This window comes from Pseudonaja textilis, chromosome 17 (genome assembly GCF_049901715.1).
Source record: "Pseudonaja textilis isolate UNSWEBS1 chromosome 17, rPseTex1.2, whole genome shotgun sequence".
Lineage (NCBI taxonomy): Eukaryota > Metazoa > Chordata > Lepidosauria > Squamata > Elapidae > Pseudonaja > Pseudonaja textilis.
Genome location: NC_142006.1, coordinates 3060653 through 3087122, shown reverse-complemented (window position 1 = coordinate 3087122; position 26470 = coordinate 3060653). Strand labels below are relative to the sequence as shown.

At 46.2% G+C, this 26470-nt stretch overlaps 1 protein-coding gene across 1 annotated transcript; it reads left to right on the top strand.

Annotated features, from left to right (window-relative positions):
• The first annotated feature begins 4824 nt into the window (after positions 1–4824).
• CIZ1 (CDKN1A interacting zinc finger protein 1) lies at positions 4825–26389 on the top strand. The gene is made up of 15 exons (XM_087914564.1): positions 4825–5170; positions 8693–8799; positions 12417–12580; positions 13639–13756; positions 14637–14691; positions 15734–15831; positions 16772–16839; positions 19089–19265; positions 20482–20606; positions 20711–20795; positions 21488–21601; positions 21727–21891; positions 23171–23240; positions 23921–24042; positions 25745–26389. The coding sequence occupies exons 1-15, from the start codon at positions 5064–5066 to the stop codon at positions 26228–26230; spliced, it is 2061 nt and encodes a 686-aa protein (XP_087770690.1). The 5' UTR covers positions 4825–5063; the 3' UTR covers positions 26231–26389.
• The last annotated feature ends 81 nt before the right edge of the window (positions 26390–26470 follow it).

The following is a 26470-nucleotide window of genomic DNA, read 5'->3' as shown; positions in this document are numbered from 1 at the left end:
GCCATCTGTTTGAAATGGTGCAGGGTTATCTGCTTGGGCAGGGGGTTGGACTAGATGACCTACAAGGTCCCTTCCAAATCTGTTGTTCTATATTCAATGGAACAGAAGTTGCCTTCGGAAGTTGTGGGAGCTTCATCCCTGGAAGCTTCCAAGAAGAGACTGGACTACCATCTGTCAGAAATGGTGTAAGGTCTCCTGCTTGGGCAGGGGGTGGGACTAGATGACCTACAAGGTCCCTTACAAATCTATTATTCTATATTTAATGGAACAGAAATTGCCTTCAGAAGTTGTGGGTGCTTCATCCCTGGAAGCTTCCAAGAAGAGACTGGACTGCTATCTGTCAGAAATGGTGTAAGGTCTCCTCCTTGGGCAGGGGGTGGGACTAGATGACCTCCAGGATCTCTTCCAACTGTGTTATTCTGTTCTTTTTTTGAAACAGAGGGATAAATATCAGTTCTGCAACCACCGTGCCCCCCCGCTACTGGTTCTCTTTATTCGTGTTCCTGCCTTGAATAATCGTTTGCCTAAATTGGAATCTGTGTTAAAACTGTGTAATGGCAAGGGACTAGAAACTTACGCAGACAAACGAAACGAACAGAAATGCGTCGACTTGCTATCGGTTATCTCGGTAAAAAGGAAGCAAGTTCCCCCACGTGGTTGAGATCAGTATTACAAAACATTGCACCGTTTGCCATTGTTTGTTTCTCTTTGTTTTAATCTGCTTTTAACCCGCACAATTTGCCTCCGATTTCCGTCTTTTCCATGCTCGGGTGTCCCTTTGGCTGCGCCGAACGGGGAGCTTTGGGGTGGGAATTATCTTTCCGTGCGACAGCCCCCCCCTGACTCATCTTGGCTCGCTGGGAGCCATCTGCCAGGATCGTTCTGTCCTTTTGTGTGGTTATATAAAAAAAGAAGGACAAAAAAAAAATAGAAAAAAGGACAGCCCAGATGGAGCCCTCCAAACCCTGCCGGGAAGACCCCGGGAGGCAGAGAGTCCCGGGATGCCAAAACGGGGGTGCCTGGGGATCAGCGGAAGCCCCCCACCCCCCGCCCGAATTAAAACAGGGTCCAGTTTCAGGGCCTTTAAGCCCCGATGAGAAACCAGGGAACGGCAGAAGCAGAGAGGTGGTTTGGTAATCTTAGGCCCTGGGTGGATGTTTCTTAATCTTGCCAACTTCAACAGAATAACAGAGTTGGAAGGGATCTTGGAGGTCTTCTAGTCCAACCCTCCTCTTGCGCAGGAGACCCTGTAAGAGACTCACTAGAGTTCCAAAATCATCATCTTCCTCTTCTTGTCCTCCTCCTCCTCCTCTTCCTCCTCCGGTTCCTCTTCTCCTCCTCCTCCTCCTCCTGCAGTTCCTTTTCTTCTTCTCCTCTTCCTCTTCTTGTTCTCCTCCTGCTGTTCCTCTCCTCCTCCTCCTCTTTCTCTTCTCTTCCTCCTCTTGTCTTCTTCCTCTTCTTGTCCTTAACCTCCTGCTGTTCCTTCTCTTCTCTTCCTCCTCTTCCTCTTGTCTTCCTCCTCTTCTTCTCCTCTTCATCTTTTGTCCTCCTCCTCTTCTTGTCCTCCTCCTCGTCCTGTTCCTTCTTCTTCTCCGTTTCTCTTCTTGTTTTCCTCTCCTCCTCCTCCTCCTCCTCCTCCTGTCCTCCTCCTCTTCTCCTTTTCTGCCATTATCTATTTCCTCCTCCTTCTTCTGGTCTTCGTCCTTTTTCGTCTCCCCCCATGTGTAAAATAATATGCAATCCATAAGGGAGCCCCGCCATACCCAAGAGTAAAGTCAGCCCTGACTCTGCCCTACGACAACTGCCAGGCACAAGAAGATCCAACGTTTTGCCATAATCAGAGTTTGCAGCAGCTTCTCCAAGCAAGGATGCAAGATCTGTTGACATAGCAACAACCATGATTTTTTTTAAAATTTGTTTTAACTTTTGCGGCAAACCGGTTCTGCTTTCACTCGGGCTGGGCATCAGCTAGTGGCAGCTGGCAAGGTCCAGGTGTAGGTGTAGGAGGGGGAGCTGGTCTGCGTGGGTCCCCAGCCGTTCTACCTTCTGCCAAGGTAGTTCTTTAAAAAGCACCTTGACGCACATTTGTTCTTGCAGGTAGCCTGTGGGCAGTGACCGAATCTCAGCTCTCAAGGTGTAAAGAAGAACATCAGATCCTGTTTAGGCAGCTGCTTCAAAAGCAAAACCCAAAAGGAACCAATTTACTTAAGATTAGAATTTAATTAGTAAAAACGTACAGTCACAATGGCTATGAAATTGTGTCAGATAAATAGACAGACATGGTAGACACGATAGACAGATTAGGTAGATGAAATAGATAGTTAGGTAAGTAAATAGATAGAGGATAGATTAGACAGAGGCAGACATATATAGATATATATATGATAAATTATATAGCTAGATGGATGAGATAGAGAGATGACATAGAGAGGTAGGCTGGCAGGCAGATATGATATAGATATAGATAGATAGATGGATAGATAGATAGATACCGTAGATAGATAAAAAGATAGATAGATAAAAAGAAAGGTAGATACCGTAGATAGATACTGTAGATAAAGATAGAAAGAAAAAGAAAGAAAATAGCTAGATAGCTAGATACTGTAGATAGATAGTTAAGAAGATAAAAAGAAAAAAAATAGATAGAAAAAGATATAAATAGAAAGATAGAAAGAAAGAAAAAAGAAAAACAGCTAGAAAGATAGGAAGGAAGGAAGAAAGATACCAAAGATACTGTAGATAGATAGAAAGAAAGAAAAAGAAATAGATAAAGATATAAATAAAAAAGGTAACTAGAAAGAAAAAGAAAGATAACTAGAAAAAAAAGAAAGATAACTAGAAAAAAGAAAGAAAAATAGCTATAGATAGATAGATTGGAAGAAAGATAGATACCATAGATAGATACTGTAGATAGAAAGATAGCTAGAAAAAGATATAAATAGAAAGAAAGATAGATACTGTAGATATAGATTAGATAGATAGATAGATAGATAGATAGATAGATAGATAGACAGACAGACAGAAAAAGATTTCTGTCTATATAAATAGAAAGAAGGAAAGATAGATACTGTAGATAGATATAGATTAGATGGATAGATTAGATAGATAGATAGGCAGAAAAAGATATAAATAGAAAGAAAGATACTGTAGATATAGATTAGATAGATAGATAGATAGACAGACAGACAGAAAAAGATTTCTGTCTATATAAATAGAAAGAAGGAAAGATAGATACTGTAGATAGATATAGATTAGATGGATAGATTAGATAGATAGATAGGCAGAAAAAGATATAAATAGAAAGAAAGATAGATACTGTAGATATAGATTAGATAGATAGATAGATAGATAGATAGATAGATAGATAGATAGATAGATAGACAGACAGAAAAAGATTTCTGTCTATATAAATAGAAAGAAGGAAAGATAGATACTGTAGATAGATATAGATTAGATGGATAGATTAGATAGATAGATAGGCAGAAAAGATATAAATAGAAAGAAAGATAGATACTGTAGATATAGATTAGATAGATAGATAGATAGATAGATAGATAGATAGATAGATAGATAAAAAGATTTCTGTCTATATAAATAGAAAGAAGGAAAGATAGATACTGTAGATAGATATAGATTAGATGGATAGATTGATAGATAGATAGATAGGCAGAAAAAGATATAAATAGAAAGAAAGATAGATACTGTAGATATAGATTAGATAGATAGATAGATAGATAGAAGATAGATAGTATAGATAGACAGACAGAAAAAGATTTCTGTCTATATAAATAGAAAGAAGGAAAGATAGATACTGTAGATAGATATAGATTAGATGGATAGATTAGATAGATAGATAGGCAGAAAAAGATATAAATAGAAAGAAAGATAGATACTGTAGATATAGATTAGATAGATAGATAGATAGATGATAGATAGATAGATAGATAGATAGATAGATAGATAGATAGATAGATAGATAGATAAAAAGATTTCTGTCTATATAAATAGAAAGAAGGAAAGATAGATACTGTAGATAGATATAGATTAGATGGATAGATTAGATAGATAGATAGGCAGAAAAGATATAAATAGAAAGAAAGATAGATACTGTAGATATAGATTAGATAGATAGATAGATAGATAGATAGAAGATAGATAGATAGATAGACAGAAAAGATTTCTGTCTATATAAATAGAAAGAAGGAAGATAGATACTGTAGATAGATATAGATTAGATGGATAGATTAGATAGATAGATAGGCAGAAAAGATATAAATAGAAAGAAAGATGATACTGTAGATATAGATTAGATAGATAGATAGATAGATAGATAGATAGATAGATAGATAGATAGAAGACAGAAAAAGATTTCTGTCTATATAAATAGAAAGAAGGAAGATAGATACTGTAGATAGATATAGATTAGATGGATAGATTAGATAGATAGATAGGCAGAAAAGATATAAATAGAAAGAAAGATAGATACTGTAGATAGATATAGATTAGATGGATAGATTAGATAGATAGATAGGCAGAAAAAGATATAAATAGAAAGAAAGAAACTGTAGAGAGATAGAGATAGATTAGATAGATAGATTGGATAGATAGACAGAAAAAGATATAAATAGAAAGAAAGAAAGAAAAATGACTGAGCGGGAGCTGAAGCCCCCAACTCTTTCGAACCTTCCTCAGAGGGCGGGGCCATCGCATCCCCCCGCCCCCCGCCTAGGCTCCTCCCTCTGCTTGCCCCCCCCTCCCCAGGGGACTTGGGTGGGGGGTGGGGGGGGCTGCGAGGGGCGCCCCGAAAGAGCCTCGGAGCGGGGGAGGCGGTGGGGGGCGCGGAGAAGCGAAAGCGGCGCCCAGCCCGAGACGCGCCCGCGGAGCGCAGGGCCGGAGCCGCGCGCTCTCCCGCTCTCCCCTCCCCGCCACCCGCTCCGTCCTCCGCCAGGCGCGCTCCCGAGCCGGCCGAGCCAGGAAGAGCCGCCGGCGCCTCCGCCTCCTCCTCCTCCTCCGCCAGCCGAGGCCGGATTCCCGCCCGGCGCCTTCCTCTCCTTCCCCCAGCCATGTTCGGCCAGCAGCATCTGCTCCGCTTGCAGCACCTCTTGCAACAGCAGCAGCAGCAGCAGCAGCAGCAACAGACCCCGGCGCCTCCCCAAGCGACCCCCAGCCGGTAAGCCCCCGCTCAGGGCCGGCCCGGCGGCCCGGGTTGGATCCCCGGCCGGTGGGGAGGGGAGGGGAAGAGTCAGGGGGGAGGGGGGGGAGGCCCCGCCGCGCCCCCTTCCCTGCGCCCCGAGCCGGCCGGCGCCCCGCCCGCCTCCCCTGGCCCGTGCGTAACGGTGCCAAAAGCGCCCCGCGCCCCGGTGGGGAGATCTGGGGGAGGGGGGAGTGCCGCGCCTTTGGGGGTGTGGGGGTGTCACACGGGGTTCCTCTGCCTGCCCCCCCACACACACACCCCAAAGACAAGGGGAGGCGCCGCCCAGCCCGAAGGAAGCGACTGTCTTCCTTGGAGAGCTCCCCAAACTTCCTGAAGACTCATCCACTCCTCTTCCCATCCTCCCCAGCCTGCCTGGAGCTGCCCCCCCCTCTCCTTACTGAAGGAGGATAGCCCCATGACCCATAAGCAGGGCTTGCAAACTCTTGACACCCCCACCTTAAAAAAGAACAGACCTCCCCAGAAAGAATGAAGTCACAATACCGTTAAGATTAAGATTGGTAAAATGTGAAACAGAAGGACAACAATAGCAAAACAATAATAATAATACTAGTAATAATAAGGATGATGAATAGACCTCCCTCCCACCCTTGCCTCTCTCTTGTCTTTGGGATTACAATGCCCATCGCTCCCACCCACCCTTCTCCAGGGAGTTAGTGTTGGAAGCTGGCTGAGGAGGATGGGTACGTGTGGGCTTTCTTTTTCACTCGTGCCCAGACACACACAGACACACAGACACACAGACACACACAGACACAGACACACACACACACACATTCCTTTGTGTTTGGGCAAAGGATGAACTTTTGCGGGAGAGGCTGTAGAGGGGGTGAGTGGGGTCCTCATTTGGCGACCGCAGGTGGAGACCCAGTTGTTAAGCAAGAGCGGTCGCTGGGAGAGAAACGCTCACGGCCCACAAGTGGCCTCCAGCTAGGATGCTTGCCCACCCTGGAGGTTATTGCCAGGGCTGTGGGAACGCACGGGCCTGATGGGCATTTGCCTGTGGACCCCACGAGCATCGGAGCCCCCATGGTGATCTGTGTATTTTACTGCATTTTGTATTAATTATTAATAAATTATTAATAATTTATAATGATAAAACCATCTTTATATTTAAGTTATACACAGTTACAATCTTTCTTCACCTAATTTCCCCTTCTTCTCGCTAACCCCTCGTAAAATCTATTCCATGTTAGGTAATATTCTATGTCTTCTTTGTCCTTTATTTGTAATGTCAATCTATCCATCTCTGCACAGTCTTAATATTTTCCTCGTCTTGATGGAGCGTTCTCATTTTCCCAATATGGTGCAAATACAACCCTTGGCAGCTGTCAATACAGTGCAAAACGAGAAATATAGTCCCTTTATCGTAGCCCTCCGGGATTATACCCAACAAAAAATATTTCTGGTTTCAGATCTGTAACGTTGCTTCATCGTCTTTTCCAACCACGCATGTATTTTCGTCCCAATATTTTCTTGCTTTCATACCAGTCCATCACATATGGTAATAAATCCCTGGGATCCGATTACACTTCCAACACTTGGTGGATACGTTGCTAAACATTTTTGCTAATCTAAACATTTTATAGAGATTTTCCTTATATGCAGTAGAAACGTTGCCAATCGCAGCTGGATACTGTTTGTTTGTTTATTTATGATGAATTTCTTATTTATTATTTGCTGTCCATCTCGTTTCCAAGCGACTCTGACTTCTGCTTACAACATATCATGTCACTGTTGGAGTCAGACTCTGAGGGAGAGGAGGAACAGCTGACAGGGAGTGGAGGTGTGACTCCGGAGGTTGTGGAGGAGGCTGGGGAAGGGCAGAGACTGGCTGGGCAGTCAGAGGAAGAACCAGGCCCATCCCTTCTGCATCCTAGGGCACGCAGGAACGGAGAAGGGAACAACTTGGCTTACGAGAGAGGAAGCGGCCATGATCCCCCTCATTGGTTGCAGCTGGGGAGAATAGTATATTAGGGAGCATTGCCAGAAGCAAAGTGTGTGTTATTTTGGGCTGAAGTTATCTTGGTTGCCATCCTTCCAACAGACTGTGCCGTGTTATCTCCTTGAAGTTGGTAATTACTTATCCTGGTCCATTGTGGAAATTCCTTCATTGTAGTTTGTTTTAGTTTTTTATTTCTCCTTCATCTGCTCATTAAGTTTGGACATTTGTAATCTGCATTAAACTGAAATAGTTGCAATTTAATCAGTTTTGGGCCTATTTTGGACACGACCACCTGGGACATTATAAGAATACAGAACCGAAAGTGCAGATGGCAAGAGTTTTTTCAGATAAGCACGTCGAAGTACCAAACAGCAGGATGGCACAGTGAAATAGGGAAGTTACCCTGGTAAGAGATGAGAGAAAAAGGGTATATAAGAAGGGGTTATAATCCAGGAATTAAAAGATAAAGAAATATCAATGTATTATGAGAGCTGGAACTGCTGGTATGAATGATTAGATCAAAGATGAGCTACATAACATTGTAAAAGAGGATAAGTTATAATTGTAGGGGTAATTATATATTCGCATTAAGGATTACTTGTAAACATGGCATAAAATAAGGGTAGAAATAATGACCCACAAACTGTCAAAGATGAAATTGTTTTTAATCACTTTTTGATTTCTTTTTACTTCTTCTTTTTTCTTTTTCCCTCTTCTCTCTTTTACTTCTCAACCCTGTTTCGCTTCTTCTTTTCTACATTTGTGTATGCGTTGTTTGTTTACTTTAATTGTAAAATTAGTAAAGGTCGTTTAAAAAAAAAAAGAAGGGGTTTTATCTCAGATCATGGCCACTTGGTGGTAGCTGCTCCTTGCTGGACCTGGCTATTATCTCTGGACCTCATTGCAATGAGTTGTTGATGTACGTATCATCTTGCGGAAAAGGCTGTTTGTACCACGATGGCTTTCACGTTCCAGATTGCTCACAAAAAAAGCTTTTGATTCAAAGCAGAAATGAGGTTGCATGCTTGTATTTCTTGTTCCGCTTGTCTCGTTTTATGACACTCGGATCGAACTCACAGCTTGCTGATTGTGAGGCGAGAGCTCTACCAGGGGAACAGGGGTCGCCAACCTTTTGGACCTCAGGGACCACCAAACTCATAATTTTAAATCCCACGGATCAGAGACCCTGGGAAAATCCCCCCCAAAAAGTCTGTGGGAAAACTCCCCACCCCGTTTTCCTACCGATCGATCGTTCTTTATTTGGGATCGCAGGATACTGTCTCCAGCTCTGTTCTCAGGGGGAGAGAAGAGGGAGGGAGAGACTTTTGGCTTCATGCAAGGAAAGCAGCAGAAGCAGCAGAAGTCTTTCTTTCTCTCCCCCAAACTCTGCCAGAAATGAGTCTTTGGTTGGCCCACTGGTTGGTGACCACTGCTCTAGACTACTGCACCACTCCACCCAAATGGTCACTAAATGAATTTGTTATAAATCGAGGAATACTTATATTCTGGTCCTTCCCACCCCCCCTCCCTCCCAGGACACCATCTCAGCAACAGATGTTAACTCTGCAGGCACCCAGTCCAGCATCGCTACTCAACACCAACCCCGTGTTCCAACGAGCGCTTCTCCTGCACCAAATGCAAGGTACAATCTCTTCCACATTTCTCCCTCCGTCCCTTCCTTCCGGCCTGATCCGGACCAACACCTCTACCCGAGTTTTACACAGCGTTCCCGACAACCTTGGTTTTAATTTTGGGATGGTATCTTCAATATCCAGTTTTTAAGTCGAGGAAGCCTAAAACTGTCCTGGATTTGTTCGGTTTGACCATGAAAGGGAAGAAGCTCCACCCTGTAATTTCTAAATCCTGGTTTATAGCTCCATTTTTCTTTGGCCAACGATTCAGAAAACCTGGGTGATCTATAGATACAAATACGGATGAGGCGAAACGTGGCTCAAAAGAGAGAGAAATTGGAGTCCTAGTGGACAATCCCTTAAATATGAGGTAGTCACGTGCGGTGGCAGCCAAAAAAGCTAACACCAGTTACATAAACAGAGACATAGAATCAAGATCACATAAAGTATTAGTTCTGCTTTATTAAAGCCTTTAGTAAGGCCACACCTGGGATTCTGTATCCAGTTTTGGTCACCACATTACAAAAAAAAGATGTTGAGACTTTGGAAAAAAGTGTAGAGAAGAGCAACGAAGAGGATCAAAAGCCCGGAAATTAAAACATATGAAGAATGGCTGAAGGTAGAGAAAAAAAAGAATTGGAGGGACATGATAGCAGTATTCCAGTATTTGAGGAGCTCCACAAAGAAGAGGAGGGGGTGTCAACTTATTCTCCAAAGCACTAGAAGACAGGACAAAAAAATAGAAACTGAACAAGGAGAGAAGCAACCTGGAATTAAGGAGAAACTTCCAAACAGGGAGAACAATTAACCAGTGGAACAGTTTGCCACCAGAAGTTGTGGGTGGCTCCATCCCTGGAGGTTTTTAGAAGAGACTGGACAGCCACTTATATAGGGTCTCCTGCTTGAGCAGGCGGCTGGACTAGATGACCTTCAAGGTCCCTTCCAACTCTCATCTATTCTAATCTTCTGGCTGCCACTTTTTGGTTTCTACCCTGTGTAAGTTGCAAGGTTTTTTCAGGGAGCCAAATAATAAGGATCTTTGGGATCCTTTTTCAGTTCTCGGTGTTAGGTGAGGTTTCTACCTCGGTGAACTGAACCCTGAGCCGCCTCTGGGCACCGGCGGTTTACATTTCGGAGTATTGGATGCCGAGACATTTGAGAAAAGGGCCCCGTAGCTGAATAATTCAAGAGTTGCTCCATTTATGGCCCTTTCAAACGTCTTCCTTGGCAGAAGCAGATGTGCTTCCTGCCATCCGGATATCGGCTCAGGGTTGTTTCAGCAAATTGCAGGTATGACTCTTAAAAGCGTCTGGATGGATCTGCAATAAAACCAGAGGAAATGGATATATTTTATGGAATTGGTCACCATTAGAACCGGTTGCTCCAGATGCAGGGGGGGCGAACTCCAGTTGTGTCCACCGCACTCTGCTTTTCTTGCCAGCCTCCTGACCTGACCCGTTTTCGCTATTATTATTTATTAGATTTTTAAGAACAGATTAACAGAGTTGGAAGAGACCTTGTAGGTCATCTAGTCCAACCCTCTGCTCAGGAAGGAAACCCTATACCATTTCAGACAAATGGCTTTCCAATTTCCTCTTAAAAACCTCCGGAAAGGAAGCACCCACAACTTCCGAAGGCAAAGCTGTTCCACTGGTTAATTGTGCTCCCCGTAAGGAAGTTAATTCCAGGTTGCTTCTCTCCTTCATAAGTTTCCATCAGTCGTTTCTCATCCTGCCTTCTGGTGCTTTGGAAAATAATTTGACCCTTTCTTCTTTGTGGCAGCCTCTCAAATACTGGAATATTGCTATATCACTCCTAATCCTTCTTTTCTTTTTATTATCCCATCGTTATTAATTTTTAATTGTTCATTTTATATAACTCAAGGCAGAGAACACCCTTAACATTTCTTCCTCCTCCTATTTTCCCCACAACAGCAACAAACAAAGTCACCCAGCCAGCTTTCACACCTTAGGCAGGGCTATAACACTCACTTATCTCCTGGTTTCTAGGCCGGGCTCCTGAACGAATAGAATAGAATTGGAATTGGGAATGGAATTGGGAATGGAATTAGAATTAAAATTAGAATAGAATAATATAGAATAGAGTAGAGTAGAGTAGAGTAAAGTAAAGTAGAGTAGAATAGAATAGAATAGAATAGAATAGAATAGAATAGAATAGAATAGAATAGAATAGAATAGAATAGAATAGAATTCTTTATTAGCCAAGTGTGATTGGACACACAAGGAATTGGTCTTGGTGCAAAGGCTCTCAGTGTCCATAAAGAAAAGATACACTCGTCATGAGTCAAGAATCATCAGGTACAATACTTAATAATAGTCATAGAGTACAATAAGAATAGAATAGAATAGAATAGAATAGAATAGAATAGAATAGAATTCTTTATTAGCCAAGTGTGATTGGACACACAAGGAATTGGTCTTGGTGCAAAGGCTCTCAGTGTCCATAAAAGAAAAGATACACTCGTCATGATTCAAGAATCATCAGGTACAATACTTAACAAGAGTCATAGAGTACAATAAGAATAGAATAGAATAGAATAGAATAGAATAGAATAGAATAGAATAGAATAGAATAGAATAGAATAGAATAGAATAGAATAGAATTCTTTATTGGCCAAGTGTGGTTGGACACACAAGGAATTTGTCTTTGGTGCATGTGCTCTCAGCGTATATAAGAAAAAATAAAATACATTCATCAAGAATCATAAGATACAACACTTAGTGATAGTCATAGGTTACTAATAAGCAATCAAATCACACTAGGGAACAAACAACATAGATTGTAAAGGTACAAGCAAAAAGATTATAGTCACAAGTGGGAGGAGATAGGTACTAGGAAGTGTTATTATAATCTAGTAGTAGAGGAATGATAGTAATACAGTCTTAGTAAATAATCTGACAGTGTTGAGGGAATTATTTCTTTAGCAGAGCGATGGCGTTCAGGTAAAAACTCCCCTTGTGTCTAGTTGTTGTGGTGCGCAGGGCTCTATAGTGTTGTTTTGAGGGAAGGAGTTGAAACTGTTTAATGTCCGGGATGTGAGGGGTCCGTAGATATTTTCACAGCCCTCTTTTTGACTCGTGCAGTATATACAGGTCCTCCGCGGAAGGCAGGTTGGTAGCCATTGTTTTTTTTCCGCGGTCCTAACTATCTTCTGAAGTCTGTGTCTGTCCTGTTGGGTTGCAGAACCAACTCGCCGTCCATTATGTTTCCAATGCCATCCTAAAATTTGTTTCCTTTGCATTGTCTTTTCTGGGGTTTGGTCCTTCCCACCCAAGGTGATTGGGCTAACAGCCCAAGCCTTGCTTAAGTTAATGCCCTGGGTCCTGGGTTCGAAACGCACCCTGAAATGGTAGCCCCTGTGCCAACCGATCCCCCGTAACCATCAGAATCCAGATTCAGTGCAAAGTTGGGTTCGTTCGGAAAAGCCATGGTTGAGCAGCGGCTGGAAATTCCTTTGGGAGACAGGAAGCCTGGGAGGCAGCCAGCCACCTTTGGAAGGCCCCAAATCTTGTACAATGTCTGATGTGCTTTCTCTCTCTCTCTCTCTCTCTTCCTTTCCTGGCTGTTTGTTTTTTTGGGGGTGGTGGTGTTTGCGGGGGTCTTACAGGTAACCTAAGAGGCTTCAATGTGGCCACCGCTCCTGTATTACAGCAGTTCTTCCCTCAAGCAACCCGACATTCTCTCCTGGGGCCCCCACCTGTCTCCCTCAAGCCCCCCCAGCTGGGGTTCCCAGCCCTCCCATTTCATCGCCAAAACCGGCCCTTCCGTAAGGTGAGTTCGCTCTTCGATCTGGATTGCTACCTTGTGTTTACGTCTCACTGATCCTCGCAGAGACCTGCCCTGGTGTGAACAACACCCCTGCCAGGTAGGCAGGGTCCAGAGGGAGCCCTTAGCAGTCCCGGGGTGAACGGATCCTCTGTGTTTCTGGTCTAAAATTGTGAGGGCCCAAAGGGGCGTGGCACAAAGACAACACGGATAATCAGTAGGAGTCCCTTTATTAGCTCCAACTTTGCCCCCCAATGTCCTGGTTACCTTCTGGCTGGAGAAAAACTGTCCCAGGAAACAGCCTTTGATGGCAAAGAATCAAGTCCAAAATATGGTCAGCAAAAACTGTAACTATAAGTCCAATCAAGTCAAGATGAGGTCATTAGTCCAGCAGGAATTCCAGACGTGAAGGAACGGCAAGAACTCAACACGGTTGGGGAGATGCCAGGAACACAAATAACCAAAAATCAACACAAGATAAACTCACATTTGTTCCCAGTAGCTGCTGCACTCAGCGTGCATCTCTTTTAAACTCTCATTCCCAGGTGTGGCTAATGAAGGGAATCAGGGCCCATTCCTCCCCCGTAAGCCATGCAACCCATGTTGCTCTCTTCTCCGTTCCTCCCCGCGTGTCCTAGGATGAAGAGGGGGTGGGCCTGGGTCTTCCTCTGCCTCCGTAGCCTGGCTATTTTTCGCCCTCCCAGAGGCTCGAGGAAAACCTCCGGAGCCCGAGGAGGGCGAAATGGCTCCCCGCTGTGGTACAGGAGGCCAACTAAGCCACACCCACCATGGCTACATCTACCCAGCAACCGGGCAAAAAAAACCTGTTGCTAAAATTTTTTGAAGCCCACCCCTGGTTCCCCTCATCCTCTTTCCGTCCCACGTGCCCGACTGGAAGTGTTTAGCTCCTGCTCTGGGTTATTAATTGCTCTTCCTCAGCTTTTCTGGATCCTGCTCCCCAGAAGTGTCCTGCAAAAGGAGTTATGAAAAGCTGTCCTTGCAATTCACCTCTTCTGTGTTTTTTTTTTGCTTTTGTTAAAAAAAAACACTCTTTTATCCTGCAGGATTTTCCCAGGGTCGCCGAGAGGAAGCGAGAGGCAGATGGCACCTCATCATCCATACAAGGGCCAGGCGAGGAAGGGGCTACACCAGTGGGAAAGCAGTCCGGCTCTCCCACTTCAGGTAAGTCAAGCCCTCTCTTGGTATCTCAGAAAGAATCGGGAGGGTCTTCAGAGGCTGGTGTCAGCTAAAAAAATACTCCTTTGGTGTTTTAGTTGCCAGCAGAAAGGGAGTGCGGGAAAGCAGTGCATTCCTTAAATGCCTCAGATAATCGCCTTGGCAGCCGAAGCTGTTGGCGCGCTAGATTATTACTGGAGAGCATGATTGATGACTCTTGGCTATGGATGTGTCCCATTGGAGCATACACATCCAGGGTGGGGGGAAGGCCTTAGTCAAAAGGGGAAATGAATGATGCATTTTAGTGCCGGCTGCATCCAGCTAACGCCAACATGGCCGCTCCTAATAAATCAAAAAAAATTTTAAACTCTGATTGATGCAGCTAGAGACTTATGATTTGAACGGGGGTAGATCTGTTGGGAGCCCTGACAGCTGGTTTGTCTGGCAGATGAATTACTGGATGAGGGAGGAGACCGAGTCGATTCGTTTTAAATCCAGTCGATTGAAATCGCTCGTAAAAGGGCTGGATGGAAACCAACTCAATTTAAACCATAATTTTTTTAAAGAGCAACTGTGTCATCTCTGTCCCTCAGCAGCTCCTCTGACCCACTGTTGAACTCACCAACGGTCCCCATATTGTAGAATCTACAGCCTTGCGCTACATAACTAAGTTCCATTTCATGCTGAAATTATTCTTGTGTCTTAAATAGAAAACTATTGTTCTGACCGAGGCTTCCCAAGATCATGGAAGCAGACTCCTCGTCCCGGTAAAACCTCTTTTATTTAGGTTAAAGGGAATTCCCCTCCAGCCAAGTCCCGTCAAACAGTCTTTTGTGAGATTTTGGGCTCGACTGGGGCTCATCAAATCTATTTTTCTGCTTTGCAGAGAGCCTCGCGGAGCCTCCTCAAGATGGCGAACCGGTGGCCAAGGTGCCCCGAAGGTAACCATTATTCCTGCAAGGGTCGTCTGAAACTACTTTCTTGGAACGAAATGGAATGGATTAGAACAGAACAGAACAGAACAGGAAGGAATAGAATTAGAATTAGAATTAGAATAGAATAATAATAGAACAGAACAGGCAAGATTAGAATAGAACTAGAATAGAATTAAAATAGAATTAGAATTAGAATAGAGTAAGAATTAGAATTAGAGTAGAATTAGAATAGGATTAGAATAGAAAGAATAGAATTAGAATAGGATTAGAATAACATTAGAATAGAATTAGAATAGAATAGGATTAGAATTAGAATAGAAAAATAATAGAACAGGAAAGACTAGACTAGACTAGAATAGGGAAGGGAAGGGAAGAGAAAGAATTAGGATTAGAATAGGATTAGAATAGAATTAGAATAGGATTAGAATTAGAATAGAAAAATAATAGAACAGGAAAGAATAGAATGGAGTGGAATGGAATGGAATGGAATGGAATGGAATGGAATAGAATAGAATAGAATAGAATAGAATAGAATAGAATAGAATAGAATAGAATAGAATTCTTTATTGGCCAAGTGTGATTTGACACACAAGGAATTTGTCTTGGTGCAAATGCTCTCAGGGTACATAAAAGATATAAGTGATAAATCATGATCATAGTGATAAAATACATTCATCACGAATCATGGGATGCGACACTTAGTGATAGTCATAGGATACTAAATAAGCAATCAACCTAAATCATACAAGGAAATTAAATAAAACAATATAAAGCGTAAAGATACAAGCAACAAAGTTGTAGCCATAAGTAGAAAAGGAGGTAGGTAATATAGGAAGGGTGAGAAGAATAGTAACAATGCAGTCTTAGTAAATAGTTTGACAGTGTTGTGGGAATTAGTTGTTCAACAGAGGAATGACACAGAGGGGAAAAGCCTGAGAGCTTTGAATTCCTTCTGTGTCCAGTCACACTTGGCCTGTAAAGAATTTTATTCTGTTCTCTTTTTTTTATTCCATTCCTTTCTTCTTCTTCTTCTTCCTCGCCCCGCTAGTGAAGTGGAGATCTCGGACGCTGAAGATGCGCCAGGCCTTCCCAAAACTGAAGAGGCTCAGGCAGGAGGAGAGTCAGAATTCGTGGCAACAGGAACAGGTAGGATGGCCGTGGCAACATTTTGGTGGCCCACGGTCGCCGTCGGCCAGCTTCCGACAAGCAGATTCGAAAAGGGAAGATGGAACTGCCTGATTCGCTTCATGACTGTGGCAAAAAGGTCATAAATCAAGCAAGCGATGGCTCCACTAATGATTACATCCTTTAGGGAAGGAAATTGCAGCCTCAGTTGTGGTCATAAGTCAAGGACCATCGATACAGTTAGTCCACAACTTACAGAAATTCATTTTAGGGGCCGCTCAAAGTTACGACGAGGCTGAAAAAGCTTTTTCACTTACGACCGCTCCAACGTTGCGGCATCCCCATGTGACTGGGATCAAAATCTACACCCTTGGCAAGTGATTCATATTTATGACCATTGCTGTGCCCCAAGGCGACCTGATAAGCAAAACCAGTGGGAGAAGCCAGATCCACTTAACAACCGTGTTACTAACTTAACAACTGCAGCGATTCGCTTAACAACGGTGGCAAGAAAGGTGGTAAAATGGAGGCCAAGCTCACTTCACAAAGGTCTCACTTAACGACATAAATATTGGGCTGTATTGTAGTGACATGTTGAGGACTACAGCCAGGATAAAGCGTTTTTCAAAAGGCAAGCCTTGGCATGCTAAAGAAATAAAAGTTAGATATTCTTACGAGTTCTTTGTGTCCCCTAGAAAAAGGAATAAATGCTGCTTGGCTGGAGGCCAAGCCAAATATTTTGGGAAAGCTTTTCTGCACGAGCAGTGACTGGACTGGATGACCTCCAGGGACCTTCTATAGCTCAACTTTCTATAGCTCAATAAGCAGGGGTCATGAAGGCCATGGAATCCAGCCAGCATTCAGTGGATATACAGCCAAAGAGAGTCCACCTTCCCTTCTTCCGTCTCCGAGGAGCTGAGTTCAAATCCAAACCCCCAGACTTCCCCTCTCTGTTTCCTAGACACTGGGGAAGGGGACGTCCCCGCGGAGGCTTTGGAGGAGAGCTTTGAAGAGGAGAAGACCTCAGAGGTGAGCCAAAAGGGGTGGGGGAGAGTGAATGTAGGTGGCCCTGAGCTCTTTTGCTGCTAGGACCATCCCCAGAGGGTCTGTGACAATTCACCACAGCCAACTCATCATGGCCAACTCACCACATGCAACTTGCCCTGGCCAACTCATTATGGCCAATTTGCCATGGCCAACTCATTGATGAGTTGGATGTGGTGGATTGGCCATGATGAGTTGGCCATGGCAAATTGGCCACAATGAGTTGGCCATGATGAGTAGGCCATGAGTTGGCCAGGGCAAATTGGATGTGGTGAGTTGGCCATGATGAGTTGGATGTGGCCAACTCACCACATCCAACTCTGCCATGGCCAACTCATCATGACCAACCCACCACATCCAACTCATCATGGCCATGATGTAACTCATCATGAGTTGGCCATGGCAAGTTGGCCATCATGAGTAGGCCATGAGTTGGCCAGGGCAAATGGATGTGGTGAGTTGGCCATGATGAGTTGGATGTGGCTCACCACATCCACCTGCCATGGCCAACTCATCATGACCAACCCACCACATCCAACTCATCATGGCCATGATGTAACTCATTATGAGTTGGCCAGGCCATCATGAGTTGGCCATGATGAATTGGCTATGAGTTGGCCTTGATGAGTGGCCATGAGTTGGCCAGGCAAGTTGGATGTGGTGAGTTGGCCATGATGAGTTGGATGTGGCCAACTCACCACATCCAACCTGCCATGGCCAACTCATCATGACCAACCCACCACATCCAACTCATCATGGCCATGATGTAACTCATCATGAGTTGGCCATGGCAAGTTGGCCATCATGAGTAGGCCATGATTGGCCAGGGCAATTGGATGTGGTGAGTTGGCCATGATGAGTTGGCCTCACCACATCCAACCTGATGGCCAACTCATCATGACCAACCCACACATCCAACTCATCATGGCCATGATGTAGAGTTGCCTAGCCAGGAGTAGGCCATGAGTTGGCCAGGGCAAATGTGTGGTGAGTTGGCCATGATGAGTTGGATGTGGCCAACTCACCACATCCAACCTGCCATGGCCAACTCATCATGACCAACCCACCACATCCAACTCATCATGGCCATGATGTAACTCATCATGAGTTGGCCATGGCAAGTTGGCCATCAGAGTTGGCATGATGCCATCATGAGTAGGCCATGAGTTGGCCAGGGCAAGTTGGATGTGGTGAGTTGGCCATGATGAGTTGGATGTGGCCAACTCACCACATCCAACCTGCCATGGCCAACTCATCATGACCAACCCACCACATCCAACTCATCATGGCCATGATGTAACTCATCATGAGTTGGCCATGGCAAGTTGGCCATCATGAGTAGGCCATGAGTTGGCCAGGGCAAATTGGATGTGGTGAGTTGGCCATGATGAGTTGGATGTGGCCAACTCACCACATCCAACCTGCCATGGCCAACTCATCATGACCAACCCACCACATCCAACTCATCATGGCCATGATGTAACTCATTATGAGTTGGCCATGGCAAGTTGGCCATCATGAGTTGGCCATGATGAATTGGCTATGAGTTGGCCTTGATGAGTAGGCCATGAGTTGGCCAGGGCAAGTTGGATGTGGTGAGTTGGCCATGATGAGTTGGATGTGGCCAACTCACCACATCCAACCTGCCATGGCCAACTCATCATGACCAACCCACCACATCCAACTCATCATGGCCATGATGTAACTCATCATGAGTTGGCCATGGCAAGTTGGCCATCATGAGTAGGCCATGAGTTGGCCAGGGCAAATTGGATGTGGTGAGTTGGCCATGATGAGTTGGATGTGGCCAACTCACCACATCCAATTTGCCATGGCCAACTCCTTATGGCCAACTCCTCATGGCCAACTTGCCACATCCAACTGGGACAGCTCGCCATGGCCAACTGGTTGCAGGGCAATTGGCGGCGGGACAAGAGTTACACTCATATGAAGGAAATGGCGGAGCAGAAGGACTAAAGAAAGGATGCAGAAGGAGGGACAGAATGAAATGGCAAACCCGGAAATATTTTGTATGTGTTTCCAAGAATTAAGCGGAAATGGTTACATTGTCCTGCGGCAAGTTGGCCGTGGCAAGTTGTCCCATTCCGATTCCCCCCGATGCCAGAGGGGCCCAAAACAGCTGCCCAGATGTGGCCGGACTGGGGACCTCTTCCTTGCCCGCCAGGCCCAGAGGGTTGAGCCGTGCCCCTCTCCCATTCGCCCCTCTGTGCCAGGTGCTGAGCAATGCGGGTGCCTTGAAGGTGACCATCCAGCAGAGCAGCGAGAGCCGGGCCATCAGCACCACGCCGGCCATCAAGCCGGGCCCCTCCGGGCCCCCCCTGCCAGCCCCTCCCGGGGCCGCCCTGAACTACTTCTGCTACGTCTGCAGAACCAACTGCTCCAACCAACAGGTGCAGAGCGGAGGGGGCAGAAGGAAAGGGGAGGGAAGGTGTTTCCCAAGGTGGGGGAGGGCAGTGGGGGACGGAAGGATCGTGGGTTCTGCCAGTGCATCCCTCTGGGGATTCCACTCCGGGGGTTTTGTTGAAGAAGGAAATGCTGGAATCCTTTGAGAATGAGAACAAAGCTGGTTTGTCCCTGGAAGGAAGAAAAACAGACAGCAAAAACCTACCAATCGTGGCTCCTTGTCTGCATGTACAATGGCCCTCCCTCTCATCTTCCTTCCTTCCTTCCTCCCTCCCTCTTCCCTTCCTTCCTTCCTTCCTTTCCCCCTCTCCTTCCTTCTTTCCCTCCCTTCCTCTCCTCCCTCCCTCCCTCCCCTATTCCCTTTCTTCCTCTCCTTCCCCCCTCCCTTCCTTCTTTTCCTCCTTCATCCCTTTCTTCCTCTCATCTTCCTTCCTTCCTTCCTTCCTTCCTTCCTTCCTTCCTTCCTTCCTTCCATCCATCCTTCCTTCCTTCCTTCCTCTCTCTCTTCTCCCTTCCCCTTCCCCCAATTTCCTTCCATTCAAAAGCCACTTCACAACGGGCTTACATAGCAGTGGAAATAGTGGTTCCAATTATGTGGTCATAATTCGAGGACTATCTGTGTCACCAGGCTGGCCTTCCTCCCTTTAGCTCTTGGTAAAATATGATTTGGTTTTCTTGCTTGCTTTGCAAAGGTCAGCTAACCAATCCATCCTTCCTTCCTTCCTTCCTTCCTTCCTTCCTTCCTTCCTTCCTTCCTTCCTTCCTTCCTTCCTTCCCTTCCTCATCTCCTTCCCTTCCTCATCTCCTTCCTTCCTTCCTTCCTTCCTTCCTTTCTTCCTCCTTTCCTTCCCTTCCCCATCCTTCCCATCTCCTTCCTTCCTCTTTCTTCCTTTCTTTTTTCTTCATTTCTCTCTACTTCTTTCCTTTCCTTTCCTTCCCTCCCTTCCTTTCATTTCCTTCCCCATCCTTCCGTTCTCTTTCCTCCCCCTTTCTTCCTCTGTTTTTTCTTCCTTTATCTCTACTTCATCCTTTTCTTTTCCTTTCCTTTTCCTTTCCTTTCCTTTCCTTTTCCTTTCCTTTTCCTTCTTTTTCCTTTCCTTTCCTTCCCCATCCTTCCCTTCTCCTTCCTCCTCCTTTCTTCCTTTCTTTTTTCTTCCTTTCTCTCTCCTTCCCTTCCCTTCCCTTGCACTTGTCTTGCTCCAGAGTTTCCAGGCTCACCTGTCAGGGGAGCCACACCAGCAGCGGCTCCAGGAAGTCCAGGAAAGAAGTAAACTTTGTCTCGTCCCCAAGCAGCTGCCTTTGGGAAAGGAGTCGGCGGAGAGAGACGGGTAGGTGTGTGTGTGAGGGGGGGGGAAGCTTTGCAATTTAGGGACCTCCACACACAGGTCCTTCTGGGTTTTCTGGTCTCCTTGAGAGGTTCCCTTCCTTGCAGGGAGAGCCAGCAGCGCTGGTGCAATACCTGCCAGGTGAACTTCAGCGGTGACCTCATCAAGCACCGGAGGACCCAGGAGCACAAGGTAAAGAGCCTCCGGGCTCAGCACCCGCTCGGGGAATGGCAGAAAATGGTTCAGCTGGCCTAAACATCCTTCCTTCCTTCCCTCCCTCCTCTCTCCCTCCCTTTCCTTCCTTTCTGCCCTCCCACACTCACTCCTTTTCCCAATAATCCCTCCCTCCCTCCCTTCCTCCCTCCCTCGCTCCTATTCCCAAACCTTTCCTTCCTTCCTTTCTTTCTGCCTCCCTCACTTATTCCAATCCCTCCTTCCCTCCTTTCTTCCATTCCTTTCTTCCTTCCTCATTCAATCACTCACTCCTTTTCCCAATAATCCCTCCCTCCCTTCTCTCCCTCCCTCCAATCCCCAATCCCTCCCTTCCTAACTCACTCACTTGCTCCTATTCCCAATCCTTTCCTTCCTTCCTTCCTTCCTTCCTTCCTTCCTTCCTTCCTTCCTTCCTTCCTTCCTTCCTTCCTTCCTTCCTTCCTTCCTTCCTTCCTTCCTTCCTTCCTCACTCACTTATTCCAATCCCTCCTTCCCTCCCTTCTTCCTTCCTTCCTTCCTTCCTTCCTTCCTTCCTTCCTTCCTTCCTTCCTTCCTTCCTTCCTTCCTTCCTTCCTTCTCCTTCCTTCCTCCCCTTCCTTCCTTCCTTCCTTCTTCTCCCTTCCTTCCTCCCTCCCTCCCTCCCTCTCCCTCCTTCCCCCCTCTCTTTCCAGCTGGCCAAACGCTTCCTGCGCCCCTTCTGCACCGTCTGCAGCCGCTACTTCAAAACGCCACGCAAGTTTGTGGAGCACATGAAATCCTTGGAGCACAAGCAGAAGAACAGAGAGGTCAGAGGCTTTAAAAATAAGGGGGTGGGTGGTGGGTGGGCAGGGGGTGGCAGTCCAGTCTTGCCCCTCTGCCTGCCTGACCGTCCCTTCCTCCTGACCCCCTCTTTTCCCCTGCACCTGCCCAGGTGAGGCTGGGCGAGAAAGACCTGGGCGGCCCCGAGGACTCCGAGGAGCTGATCACGGTGGACGCCGTGGGATGCTTCGAAGAGCAGGATGAGGATGAGGATGAGGAAGAGGAGGAAGCAGGGGAGGGGCCCCAGCTGGACCCAGTGGAGGCCGTGAATCAACAGGTAAGGGCAGCTCCCGTTTCTTCACGAAGAGGCAGAGCAGAGCCGAAGGGGCTGGCCGGGAAACGCTAAAAATCCGCTTTATTCAGATAGGCTGCAGTGATTGCATTTTGCAAGCCCGATTGTGTTTTTCCTGCCTCCTCTGAGACCCCCCTGAGTCTGGGGGGCGGGGGTCCTACATCATGCCTCTTCCTCCGTCTCCCTCTTTCCCGTGACTTAAGGGATGTTGTTTGCTTTTATTTTATTTTTTTTGCAATCCCTTCTGTTCTAACCTAGGCTTCCCCAACAGCACGAAGCCGACTCCTCGTCCCAGTCAAACCTCTTTTTATTTAGTTTACGGTGAATTCCTCTCCAGCCAAGTCCCGGCCAACAGTCTTTCAAGAGGTTTCTCAATTGCCGACCTTGATCAGGCTCGGAGAGTTGCCAGGCCGATCGCTTCCAAATGCCACGCTGTAGCAGACGATACTTGGCAAGAAGTCAGGGACAGATCTTCACACTAATTAAATGAACTAATTGTCTCCTGCAAACACCACACCTCTTTATTCCCTATGGGAGGGGACATTCATGTCCACCTATGGCTTTACTCCCAAGTTGACCCTTGTTCCTTAGCTGTTCCCTTCTCCTGGCAGCTCTGCGCATGTGCACACTGGGAACAGGCTTCAGCTGTTCTTCTTCCCCACTGTTTTTTTTATTTATTTTTGCAATACTTTTTTTATTTTGTGTTTCAACAAGCATATATTTGTGTGAACAGTGTGATTCCAGAGTGTCTTACATTTTAAAACCATTACAACAATATTCTTCATACTAAAATACAATTAACAATCTTATAAAATTTGATATTGATACACATATTGTCGATCTTGATTATTTGATATTACAGTATGTTATTTTTATGCCAATCTCTATGTTCTTAACATCACTCCTTTTACCACAGATATTACATTAATAATCATATTTGCGGTGTTTAACAAATTATAGATTTCTAATAGCAATTCATAAATTTATATTAAATTATAATTTTCCATTGTTTATCCCCTTGGTAATTTTCAATTATGCCACTATTATATGTTTTTAAAAAAATCCCCTTTCTGATCATACTTCGATACAAATAAAATCATATTCATATTTACATTAAAGCCGTTATGCCATTCTAATAATAATAGTAGTAGTTGCTTTTATTAAATTATAATCTTTCATTTAAAAAAGTCCTCTTTATTTGGTGAACTTCGAAGTCAAAGGTGGGCGTTTAAATCCTCCCCTCCCCTACTCATTCCCCTCCCAGGTTGGGCAGAGAGAAACGTCTGTGGAAGACCCTGGAGGAAACGCCGAGTATTGTCCGGATACGGTCTACGGTAAGAGAAGCAAGTTGCTACACCGTGTTGTATCTTTGCGCGGGGGTGTGTATTTTTTCTTTCCTCTTTCTCTTGCTTCCTCTCTCGATTTTCCCTCTGCAGAAGCTCAACAGGTAGACAAACATCTTCTGGTTTGAAAAGATTCCCCCTTGCCCACCCCACCCACCCAAAAAAATTCCCAGAAGTGCAGCCACCAAACCGCCCCTCAAATCCTGCCCACCTCCCACAATGCCTTAACATCGTCCTCCTTTTGGTCGTCCTCGGACTTACGGCCACAATTTTGAGCCCAGGGTCTCTGGTTGCTAAGGGAGACGTGTCTTCAGTGGGTTTTGGCCCGTTTTACGACTGCTCTTGCCGCCTTCGTTGAGCAAATCACGGTGGTGGTTCAGTTGAGTAACACGGCTGTACAGCCAATCTGGCTTCCCCATTCACTAAGGGACCGTCGTAAGTACGAGCCGGGTGTCAAGCATCCGAATGTAAGCCACGTGACCGTGGGGAATGCTGCGACGGTTGTAAGGCTGAATAGCGGCCCTTAGTCACTTTTTTTCAGTGCCGTTGTCACTTTGGTTGTGAACTGTTGTAAGTGGAGGATTACCGGGGATAAGATTCTCTCCTCCTGTGGATTTTATACTTTCTTGATCCGTGCCCTTCCCTTCTCTTCCTCCTCCTCCCTCTGCCAGGCCTGGATTTCCTGGTGCCCGTGGCAGGATTCCTGTGCCGGCTGTGCCACAAATTCTACTCCAGCGACTCAGCCACGCGGCTCACCCACTGCAAGTCCAGGATGCATTTTGAGAACCTGCAGGTTAGTCCTTCTTTCTTCTCCCTCTTCCTCCCCTCTCTCTTCCTTCCTCCTCTTTCTCTGTCTTCTTCCACCATTCCTTACTCTTCTCCTTCCCTTCCTTTCTCCCTCCTTCGTCTTCCTTAACCTTCTCCTTCACTCCCTTCCTTCCCTACTCTTCTCCTTCCTTCCCTTCCTTTCTCTTCCTTACTCTTCTCCTCCCTCCCTCCACTCTTCTTCCTTCCTTTTCTCCTCTCTCCCTCCTTCCCTTTCTCCTTCCCCTTTCTCCCTTCCTTACTCTTCTCCTCCCTTCCTATTCTTTCTCCCTTCCTTCCTTTTCTCCCTCTCCTCCCTCTTCTCCTTCCTTCCTCTCCTCCCCTAAAGGAATTCCGTTGCTCACAATGGGACTTTCTTTTCTTTTTTCTTTTTTTGCAAGAAACTGGAAGTCAGTACTTCCAGTATTCCACAAAAAAAAAAAGTTGTAAATTGTGGTCATGTGACCACAGGTTGCTGCAAATGACCACGGGATAAACATACAAACTGAATAAATAAATAAGCCCAGAAATGTAATAAATAAAGATAAATACATGCACAAAATAGGGTTCTGCAACTGCATTACTTCTGAGGTCCAAACTTCAAATTTGGATCATAAGTCCCATTTTGGGGGGTGTGTGTGTGCAAGATCAAATGGTCACTAAGCAACCAGTTGTAAATCAAGGACTCACTGAATTTGATTTTGCTTTGTTTTACCTTTTGGGAAAAAAAACGCTCCCAGGAAACAAATTTCTCTGTGCCTGGACAGGCTTGTTGCAGCGCCTTCCTTAATCCGAACAGAGCAAACGACTTTGCTTCCCGCAAAGGTTTCTCTACCTTTGCCTGTCCTTTATCCCTTATGGGAGGGGCAATGACCTCCAAGCCTTACTCCCGAGTCGCCCCTTTTGTCTCAGCTGCTCTTGCCTCCTAGCACAGTGATGGCAAACCTTTTTGTTGTGGTGTCACAATGCAATGCCCTTCACACACCCCTGCGCATGCGCATGCAACACCCCCCCTGCTGCCCCATTACCTGCCCTGCACGTGCCTCCCATCTGATTTTCAGCCTGGTTGAGGCCTTTTTCGGCCTCCCAGAGGCTCGAGAGAAGCCTCTGCAGCCTTTGGAGGCTGAAAAACGGGCCCATTTTTCGGCCTCCAAAATACCGGAAGTGACGAAAACCGGAAGTGATGAAATGGGCCTGTTTTTCGGCTTCCAAAGGCTGCAGAGGCTTCCCCCGAGCCTCTGGGAGGCCGAAAAAGGCCTCAAATGGGACGAAAACCAGCTGGGAGGCGCGCACATGCGCACAGCAGTTAAGTTTGGGTGTGGCTTGCATGACTGCGCAAATGTCTCTGCATGCCACCTGTGGCACGTGTGCCATAGGTTTGCCATCACAGTTCTAGCAGCTCTGTGCATACGCTGGCCCTGGGAACAGGCTCCCCTGGTTCCTCTGCCTTGCTGCTGCCAGACTCCGGAGGCTCCGGAGTCAGCGCCCCACTCCCAGATGGTCCTGGCCCCATCTCTGCAGCGGACGCAGGACCCTCGTCCAACGTCCTCCCCAGACTCCCGGACTGGTTTGTGTTCTTCTCCACTGTCCAATTCCGCTGCCATCTTCACAGCCATTTTATGGGGCCATTTTGTTTTTTTGTTTTTTAAAAAAGAGAGATCCCATCATGGTTTGTTCTTTTCTGCCCGCAGAGATACAGGGCCTCCCGGCTCCAGGCCACGGCCAGACATACGGAGACCCCCTCACAGCTGACCGACCCCCAACCCCCCTCTGCGACCCAAACGCCCGGTCCCGAAGAAGCCGTTGCCGGACACCGGAGGATCCCACCCGCTTGCGAGTCCCCCGAGGTCATCCAGACGTGCTCAGGATACTTTGAAGCGGAGGATATCTGCGGAGTCCTGGTCATCGACGAGAGAAGCGAGCCCTCCTCGCCAAGGAGCGAGAGCTCCGCGGGGCCAGGCGCCGAGGAGTCAGGGGAAGGGGCCGGACTGCACCCCCTGGAAAAGCAGCCAAGCCTGGAAATTCAGCAAAAACTGGCCGGAGATTCTGCATCAACTGTGCCAGGCGAAGACAAAGCGAGGGAAGGTCCGGCCAGCCAGGATGGGGCGCCTTCCACGCCGGCTGAAGAGCCGACGGTCTCTGGCCCCCGGCGGTCCAGCCGTCGCAAGGCGAGATGAGAGCGGAGGCAAAAGATATTTCCCCCCCACCCCTGTAGTTTTTCCCCCCTGAGAGTTTTCTTCCCTCCCTTCTTCACCTTTTAGTGAAAAGAGAAACGTTCTAGTTTTCTTAGTTGGTTGTTTTAAAAATAAAATTAAAAAAAGAAAAAGAAAATAAAACACCCCCGGCAGGTTTTTTTTCTGTCTTCAGTGCAGGGCTTACTGTAATTTTTCAAAGGAAGGAAGGAAGAAAAAGAAAGG